Genomic DNA, 9,849 nt, shown 5'->3' on the forward strand with positions numbered 1-9,849 from the left:
AAGCTGAAACTCCAATACTTTGGCCACCTGATGTGAAGAACTGACTCATTTGAAAAGACCGGGATGCTGGGAAAGATTGATGGCAAGAGAAGGGGATGACAGAGGATGTGATGGTTGGATGGCATCACCGATTCAATGAACATGAGTTTGAGTAAAATCCGGGAGTTGGTGATGGACAGGGAGGCCTGGCATGCTGCAGTCCATGGGGTTGCAAAGAGTTGGCCACAGCTGAGCGACTGAATTGAACCAGAGCCCGGTGAATAAATGGTCAAGGGCACTTTACACACATCAAAATGAACAAAATAAACCCACAAGGGAAAAAAAACAAAACTTTTAGCTTCTACGTTACCTATTACACAAAGTCATAAAACCTCATTTTGGGAGGGCTGCAGAGAAACCAGTACACTTCAACTCTGGGGACAGCCCTATAGATTAAAGCTATACAATCCCTCGAAGTCTTTCACGTGGTAATTCCACACAGGGGCACAGATCCTAGAGCTAAGCCACCGATCACCTGGATGAACCTTAGCTATCCCAAAGTCACCCTCCAGATAGCCAAGACTGAATCGACTTAGCAGCAGCAGCAGCAGCAAGCAGGGCAAACAGAGCTTAAACAAGAACAACAAAAATAAATAAATAAATAAAAATAAATGCAAAATAAGAGCAATCACAGCACACTTCTTTAACAGGGAGCCAAACTTAGAGGTTAGGGCCAGAAGGTAAACAGTTTGGCTTTGTGGGCCAGTCTCCATGGCAACTACTCAACTGTGCTGCTGCAGAGGTTCAGAAGCCACATATGCTATGTAATGAATGGACATGGCTGTGGTCCAATAAAGCTTTATTTACAAAAATAGGTGTTGCCAAAACCTAGAGCATGCACAACATAAAGACCAAACCCTAATGGGAACTATGGACTTTGGGGGATAATGATGGATCAGTGTTGGTTCATCAGTTGTAAAAAACGGCCCACACTGATGCCGGATGTTGATGGTGAGGACATTTTATTTTTGGAGGTGGGTATGGGAGTTCCCTCTACTTTCTGCCCATTTTGCTGTGAACCTAAAACTACTCTTAAAAATGAAGTCTATTAACTGTAAGACAAAAACAGGTAGCTGGCCCTTAAGACTATAGCATTCCAAGGGGAAAAAAAAAAAAGGATTTGCCCAATTCTGGAATCAGATAATCATGGAAGCAAAATATCAGTTAACAGAACGCACACAAAATGAAAAGGAAAAATGGTGGTATTTTCTGCCTCCATCCAGTAATAAGACCAAGGTTTCCCAAATCTTGCCAACAACCCGATCAATTTCCCGAGGTTTAATGGGAGGAAACCACTCAGTCATCCGTAGGTCGGTATTGTGACCTGTCCCCCCCTTCGGAAGCATACCTAACTGCCAAGACAACAATCAGAGCCGGAACTACACCTGAAGTGCTCAGAGTCTCATAAACCATGTTGAAATCCAGTCATATCAGATCTTTAGGGCCCAAAAGGTCAATTTGTCCTTTAAATTTAAATACTGACCCCATGACGTCTATGGGGTCGCACAGAGTCGGACACGACTGAAGTGACTTAGCAGTAGCAGCAACATGCATTAAGCCACATTAGATATCTGTCCCCGAAATGGAATTGTTCTTGTCCCCTTTCAATTCTGAATCACTGGCTTTCGTCTCTAAACAGGTGAGTCGAATTCTTGGCAGCGCCTTAGAGCAGAATAGCCTGACTGCTGACAGAAAACCAGAGACAAATCCATTCTCCTCCCCAGTAGTAATCAGGCTTTAAGAAGTATGACTTTACAAACCCAAGGCTTTTCAAAGAGCAGTCATTTGGAAGCAAAGTCAACTTTTCAGTGGTCACTGGAACCTTAAAATACCTTCTCAAGGAAAAGAGAAGGTAGCTGGGCTTTTGAACCTCAAAAAGAGTCCAACAGGGAAACTGGCTGCTGCCTCCTAATAGCTGAAGGCTCCAAAGTTCGCAGAACCAGTGTTAATTATGGTAGAAATCTTTTCTGTGAAAAGGCAGAGTTGTCAGACAACCTCTCTTCTGGCGGATTTCAGAGATGCTATATTTAAACATGGGGACCTTAGAAGTTTGCACTTATATAACCACTGACTAAATTAAAGCGACATGATGTTTAATAACCTTTAGATGGAGTCAATAATCACCACTTACTGAGCGCCCACTCAGGGTAGAAAACAAACAGCTGAGGTTGAGAGAGGTTATGGAGAAGAGGTGAGTGCCCACCCTCCACAGAGAGACAGTTTAGAGTAAAATCAAGTAACAGAAGCAAATATCTTTAACACAAGTGTGGCTGTGCAAAAGACAAGGGCAAAGGAACTGGAAAATAAAACAGATGGTCTGTAGAGAGAGGATCAGAGTGATTAATGAAGGAACCAGAAGAGGACAGGGTAAAGCTGAAAGATGAAAAGCATGTCCAGGTGAAAATGTGAATCATTTCCTATGAACACATTTGAGATCCAGAAGGTTCTACCTTTAAGTTATGTTGCACAGTCCAAGTTCTCCTTTTCTTACACCACTAAGAGAACTTTTAACTCATAACAACCACTTAATAGGAAGACCTCGGGCTTTTGCAAATATCACAAAGAACCACCATAACATGAACTGCCATTTAAAGACAGTTAATTGGTCCAAAATTCCTGAGAGTACCAGATTTATAGGGGGAAAAGAGAGTAAAAGTTGTACTGAGATATAAAATCAATAAATGTTTATTCTGAACATTAAAATGTAATATTTCTATTACTCTTAATAAGGAATACATACAGTCTGAAGCCTTATTGTCCAATAGAAATACGCGAGCCACACGTCATTTTAAACTTCACATAAAAAGAAACAGGTGAGATTTTTGATGCTTTGTTTAATGCAAATGCTCCCAAAATTACCATTTCAACATGGAATCAATACAAAAGTATATTGAGATATTTCACTATTTTTATATTGTCTTTGAAATCCAATACCTTATACTTCCCTGGTGGCTCAGATGGTAAAGCGTCTGCCTACAACTCGGGAGACCCGGGTTTGATCCCCGGGTCAGGAAGATCTCCTGGAGAATGAAATGGCAACCCACTCCAGTATTCTCGCCTGGAAAATCCCATGGACAGAGGAGCCTCTTAGGCTGCAATCCATGGGGTCGCAAAGAGTCGGACATGACTGAGCGACTTCACCTTATACTTAGATCTCAATTCACAGGCTAAATTTCTATCAGAAATAATTGGCCTACAATTAGATTTCATCAAATTTACAGTTCAGGTAGATTCACATATTTAAACTGTTCTAAACATACTTAAAAGTTTTCCAATTAACTGAATCAAGTTTAAACTTTAATTAAATCAACTCAGTTTCCCAGTTTTAATCACATCAGCCACATTTCAAGAGCTCAATAGGTTCAAGTGGCTAGTGGTGATAAAACTGGACAAAAAAGGTCGAAATACAAAGAAAGATAATCCCTGGAATCAAAAATTCAAACCTAATTACCAAAAGAAACATAAAAAAACCAAAGCAAAATGTATAACACAGTATAAAATTAAAGGATTAAAGACAGAAAATGCAAGGAAATTATAGATGTTTATCATTACAGATAATAGATCCGTCATATCAACTAATACAAACTGGTTGAACTTAGCCACATAAAGAAATGGTCTGGCTCACAAAGCAAAACCCAACTTTAAGTTCTCAAGACAATATTTAAAACAAAGTAATTCAGAAAGTTTCGGGAAAATTAAAACAAGGAAAAAAGGGCTCCAGATCTCAATGTCAAATAAGGTTGCATATTTAAGACCAAAAAGCACTGAACTAGTAAAAGCATAGCACTCTGTATCCTAAAGGGTGTATCTCGCAATGACAGTTAAGGCTATCTATGTGGCAAATGTAACATTAACAGGCACAAAGCAAAAATCATAGGCAATGTGTGGAGAAACAGAATCGTATTACTAGGAGACTCGAACCTCTCTTAGCCCATGACAGGCCCAGTAAATTAAAAAAAACAAAGGTTATAGAAAATTCAAATAACATAATACAGCAGATTTGATATATCAGACCCTGTAACCCGAGAAGAGAACACAACCTTATTTTTGCTTCCCAAGGAACAATGACAAGAAATGAGCCCTGACTGGACTACAAAACAAAAATCAAGAAATTAAAGAAATAATGATTCAGATAGCATTCTCTGATCACAACGCAACAAAACTACACATCAACAAAATGAGAATACAGGGTACGTTTACACTGGAAATTTAATAACTCTTAGTTAACTTAAGAAAATGAAGATGAAGAAGAGCTGCGGGGAAACAGGATCAAATACTATACATATCAGCTGCTAAAGCAGTGTTCAGAGGAATGCTTGTCACCTTAAATACTGAAATAAATAACAAAGAAATGAATTTTACCATTCAAAAAGAAAAAAATAACAACACTGAGCAGATCAGGGGGGATTAATAAACCCAAAGTAGACATTAATGAACTAGGAAACAAAAGTCATAAAGCTAAGAACTGAATCCAATCATATAAATCAACAACTAATCTCATCAAGAAAGAGGGGGGAGGGTATATAGAAGGAATAAAAGGGGAACAGCCACAGAGAAAATTAAGACTAAGAGACTACTATCTCAGCTATGCAAACTGACTTTAAAACCTTGATGACTAGGATAATTTTCTAGAGAAATAAATCAAAATGGACTCTAGCAGAGACATAAAATCTATACAGATCAATACCACAGGCTAGAGAAACCTGTCAAAGAGCAATAGTTCCCAAGACACACTAGGTTTAAAAGGTTCTGTAGGTAGATTCTACCAAATCTTTAAAGAACAGATAGTTCAAAGGATAAACTATGATCTTAGGGCAGAAAAACAATTTCTCCTGAAACAAGCATGACACTGACAAGAAAATCTAACAGACTGCACATACACACAACACCCAGAGCCAAACAGCACATGGAGATAATATAATGAACCCAGGAATTCATCATACTATTCTCTCTAGTTCTGTGTATGCTTAAAATTTTCCGTAATAAAAAGCTAATGTTTGACTCAATAAAAAATACTGAATCATTACGCTGTACACCTGAAACTAATCTTATAAATCAACTACTCTTCAATTTAAAAGTTTTCTTTACTCAAACAGAAAATAATTCTATCGAGATACCCTTCTTCACTTATCAAAAGTTTGACAACCATGTGGTAGAACTGTAGCAAGACAGGTACTCGCAGAAACTTCCAGTGAGAGGATAAAGAGACAACCTTGATATGGAAGGCAATTTAACAATATTTATCCAAATTTCAAGGCTTCCCTGGTGGCTCAGACGGTAAAGAGTCTGCCTGCAAGGCGGGAGACCCAGTGATCCAAATTTCAAATGCACATAGCCTTTGATGTAGAAATCCCATTTTGAGGAATCTGTCCTATACAAATACTCACACGTGCATGAAATGACGGATGCAATAATTCACTGTAGCATGGGTTGTCACAGCAAAGACTGGAAACAACTTGCTAGCCATCAACGGGGAGCTGGCTAATGACTATAGTACATCATACAAACTCTCAGATGCCATAAAAAGAAAAAGGAAGTTCTGCAGTTATAGATATGGAAAGTCGTCTGAGGAATTAAGTAAAAAGCAAGGTAGAGACAAAAGTATTACGAGTTGCCAGTTATGTTAAAATGGGGAGGCAAGTGGACGAATGTTGGAAGCTGACTTTTCTATGTCGTTTTGTACCTTCTGAATCTGGAACCATGTAACTATAATCTCAGACCAAAAAGAACCTTTTTTTTTTTTTTAATCACACCCTTTGGAATTGCATTATTGCAATTATAAACTCATAATCCATTTATAACACCTGCTATTCTTGTGACAGTTGCTAAGTGTGTGAAAGGCCATGTTTTAAGTAAAGACTGAGCTCAAAAGGCATAGAGAAATAAGACCCACAGATCAAAGGGGGACAACTCCAGATCCAGAAGATCATCTTAACTGGCGATTCTCAACCCTGGTGATGCTGAAGAACCACCCAAAATACCAATGCTCTATACCCCCCCCCATAACATTTATAGTAAAGTTTGGGGGATGGGGCCCAGGCATGAAAACCATGCCTCTAAATGCTTTATATAGCAGTGGTCTTCAACAGAGACTGATTTATTTTGCTCCCCTGCAGGACATGGTGCTGTCTGGAAACATGTTGGCTGTCACAACTCAAGGGTGAAGGGAGTGGTGGGTGCTACTGGATCTAGTGAGTAGAGGCCTGGGAGGCCCACAGCGCACAGGACAGAGCCCGCACCTGCCCCACCCCTAAAAATGTCAAGAGCGCTGAGACTGAGGAATCCTCCTTTCAAATAAAATCAGTGCTTCTGCAGTAACATGCAGTTTTAGCCTTCCTTCTTAAACAAGGAAGATCATCTTATTTACTAGTGTGGATATATTCGCATAATAAAGCTATTTCTGTGCCCATAAAAACCACAATTTGTCAGTGTGGTTGTCACAAATACTCTAAACGTGAAATTCCGAGTATATCCTCTCTCCAGTCCAGGTATTCTAGTCAAAAACTCGGGTCCCATTTGTAAAGCAGCCAGGGGAAAAGTCACGAAGTTCACCAAGTGGCAGCCTGTGGATCGACATGGTCCAGCATCTGTTCTGAGCCCTGCGTCTTTTAAAATATATTGAATTGGTGCCAATCAGCTTCCCTTTCTGGAGCCAGCACATATGGGGTGGGGGCAGGTAGGTTGCCACAGTCCCCCCACCCCAAGCTGACTGCTCCCCACCCGGGGCCTTTAGCATTTGAGGTGGCCCTCCCCTGCCGTGTGCTCCAATCACTCTGGGCCATAAAAGCCTCCTAACTCTTGTGCCTTCTCTCCTTAAAAATACCCTCACACCCCTTCTAAATTCTCAAACTCCCACATCACTTGCCAAAATCAGACTGCTATCCAGGGCTGGAAGAACCAAGAGAATGGTAGAAGCTGAAATGGCCTCTTTGTGTGATAACTGTCTACTGTTGTCATTAAAGATAGGTTGCCTGCCACCTGATTCACCTCTGGGCATTACAAAGGAGGCCTGAGTTTCTAGCAAATTCCACCACAATCTTATATATATATAGCCCTTCTGTGAGCTTCCTTATAAGGAAGATTTCAGTTAGTAAGCTTCTTTCATTATCCGAGATTAGAGTACCCCTCCACTACTCCCCAAATAGGTCAGAAGCTTTATATGGGAAATACCTATCCAAAGATTTGGTAATTTCTTTGTAAAAAGCTCATCCCTCTTCCTTTGAAATTAGGATCACACAGTTTCGGAGCTGTGCTTTAGAGATGACCTTATACAACCCACATGTGTTCTTGAGGAGGAAAATGAACTCCAGTGAATTCAGTCCCTCAGCCAAGGCCAGCAGGCTCTTGAGTCACTGGCACAGCAAGAATTAGAACATTTCTTTCCAGATAATGGTCCCATGGGTTTTCCACAATAACACTATCCCCCACTGTGGTTTTCCTCCTCAAATAACATCTTTGCTAGAACACCTATTAATGTGGTAGATAGGAGCTGCTACAGAAATAAATCAGCCAAAATGTCTCCAAGCTACCAGGGCTATCACTTCAACTTGGGAGAGTAGAAGGAGGGAACTAGGAGTCTCTAGATTCTTTTTATGTCTTTTATTGTGAATTAACCTGTCTCAGTTTACCCCACTGAAAAGTGGATACCTTCAGACTCTCTCTAAGCCACATACTAGGGATGGAAACGTGCTATTTATAGCAACAGAGACATTTTCTTTTTAAACTTTGAAGGGGGCGGGGGCTCTGCCTGAAACCTCTAAACTTCTCACAAGTGACAGAGATGGTAAAGTAAAACTAATGAAAAGCTTCTGGGAGAGAAGTTTAAGATGCAAAGGTTCACCTATCACCGAATTCTAATTTCCCTCATCATTTGCTGGCAAACTGGTTTCTTAACATTTAATTTGGTCTCAACTAACCAATTCCGCTCGTCCTGTCCCAACTGTGAACACCACACGGTGCTCTGGCTCTCCACAAAAAGTGCTACCTACTCTGCACTTGGGTTTTTATGCCCACCTGACATCATCTCTTGACATTTACCTAAGATTCATTAAACGACCAGCTGCCCCGTTATTCTCCCTTGAGAGCTTAGAACATCTCTGCTGCTCCATGTTCTTTCCCTTCCAGGATGCCTTGCTCTGACTCGATACCTGGCTGCGCACTTCGGTTTTATCACTTTCACGTGTTTCACAACCAGCTGCCCCGCATTCAGCAATTGTGAGTATTCCCTACGTGCTTGCACCGGCACCACTCTGGGGAAACACGGTCCAGTTTTAACAGAACGCCGTGGACTCTATTCCCATCTCAGCTAGGCCTCAGGCAGGTTGGGGGCAGGGTCTTCTGTGCTCGCACCTCACTTCGTGGAAGCTACCCACCAGCCCACCGCACAGGGGAGAAGCGAGGGGACGCAGGAGAGGCACGACGAAAGGTGTGGCACCTGACCCTGCTCTGGCGCCAGGAGCCCACACGTCAGTTCTTCCCCAGCATCTAAGGCATTCGCAGCCCAGGCCTCCAACTGCTTTACCAGAACACCACCAAGACAGCAGTTCGAGTCCGGCCGCTCCGGCCACCTTAGGTGGTGCCTCAGAGCACCTTAGAGCAGAAGAGGAACGAAATGTCATTGCATAATTTATTCGACCGCAAGGCGTTTCTAAACAGGTCTTACCCAACGCAAAAAAAAAAAAAACACAAAAAACAAAAAACAAACCCAACGACCTAAACATAAAACCATTGAAAAGCCACCCACATTCCGCTCCGAAGTTTTAATGGCCCGGAGGTCTGTGTCAAGCAGATTGGAAGCTAACGACGGCAGGTTTGGGAAGTCCAGCCGCCCGGGTTGATGCTCCTCAGACACCGTTTCTGTGTGTCGGGGTGAGCCCCCGGCGGGTGTGCGGGTGCCAGGCCCTACCCCTCCGCGCCCCCAAATCCGAGCCTCTGGGAGAGGCCCCGGAGCCCCGCCCGTGGTTCCCACGGACTTTGCCCGGAGGCCGCGGACACCCGCAGCGGTGGGCCCGGAAGGTAGCGCCTCCGCACCCTGGGGTCGTGGGGACCGTGGCCCCGCACTTACCGAAGTCCAGGAACTGCTTGATGGAGAGCGGCGACGGCGAGAAGCGCGAGTAGCGCTCAATCTGCTTGGGCACCGGCTGCTTCAGCAGCAACCGGAACAGCCGCATCCTCGCCCCGGCAGCGCAGAGACCGGCCGAGACGCTCAGGCGGCCGCAAGGACCGGTGCAGCTGAGCCGCGCGGATTGGGCACGTTCGCCAAGCGCGCACCCCGGCCTCCGCCTCCGCCTCCGCGCCGCTGGTGCAGCCTCCGCAGCACCAGCAGCACAGCAGCTCCCTAGCCGCGGCCGGTTGCCCGCGGCTTTCCCAGGCCCCGCCCACGGGGGCGGAGCCGGCCGCCGCACGTACGCGGGGCGCGCGGGGCGCGCGGCCGCACGCGCTGGCTGCTGATTGGCCGCTGCCGCCTTGGCTTTCTTTCGCCCGGGCACAGCCCGGCGCCGGGGCGTCCCTCCTTTCTTCCTGGGACCCAAACAAGCCCGGCAAGTGCAACTGACCCGGGTCCCGTCCCGGGCTAGGTCCTCCGCGGCTGAAAGGTGGCGGAAGTGCAAGGAGACTGGGAAGAGACCCGAAGCCCTCGCCCGGAATCCGATCCTACGAGCTGCTCAAGGCCCCTGTCTACCGAAGGCATCTCTTCCGGGAAGCCCTCTCTGGATCAGCTGACTTTGACTTCAGGTATTCGTTGCATCTTGATACGTTTTCATTTTCTGTTTACCACTTAATTATAGAGATTGCTTCATGCCCACCACCACC

General features: G+C 44.1%; 1 protein-coding gene across 2 annotated transcripts in view; it reads right to left on the bottom strand.

Annotated features, from left to right (window-relative positions):
- Positions 1 to 9,553, bottom strand: part of PDK3 (pyruvate dehydrogenase kinase 3) — an 82,705-nt gene extending 73,152 nt beyond the window's left edge. Inside the window, exon 1 of one of the 2 annotated variants that reach the window (XM_070366632.1) lies at positions 9,104 to 9,553. In XM_070366632.1, the coding sequence (XP_070222733.1) occupies positions 9,104 to 9,209 (106 nt within the window). In that variant the 5' untranslated portion in view covers positions 9,210 to 9,553. The remainder of the gene's footprint in view (positions 1 to 9,103) is intronic. The other variant, XM_070366631.1, reaches the window with a different exon arrangement.
- Positions 9,554 to 9,849: the final 296 nt, after the last annotated feature.

Source organism: Bos mutus, chromosome X (genome assembly GCF_027580195.1).
Source record: "Bos mutus isolate GX-2022 chromosome X, NWIPB_WYAK_1.1, whole genome shotgun sequence".
NCBI lineage: Eukaryota > Metazoa > Chordata > Mammalia > Artiodactyla > Bovidae > Bos > Bos mutus.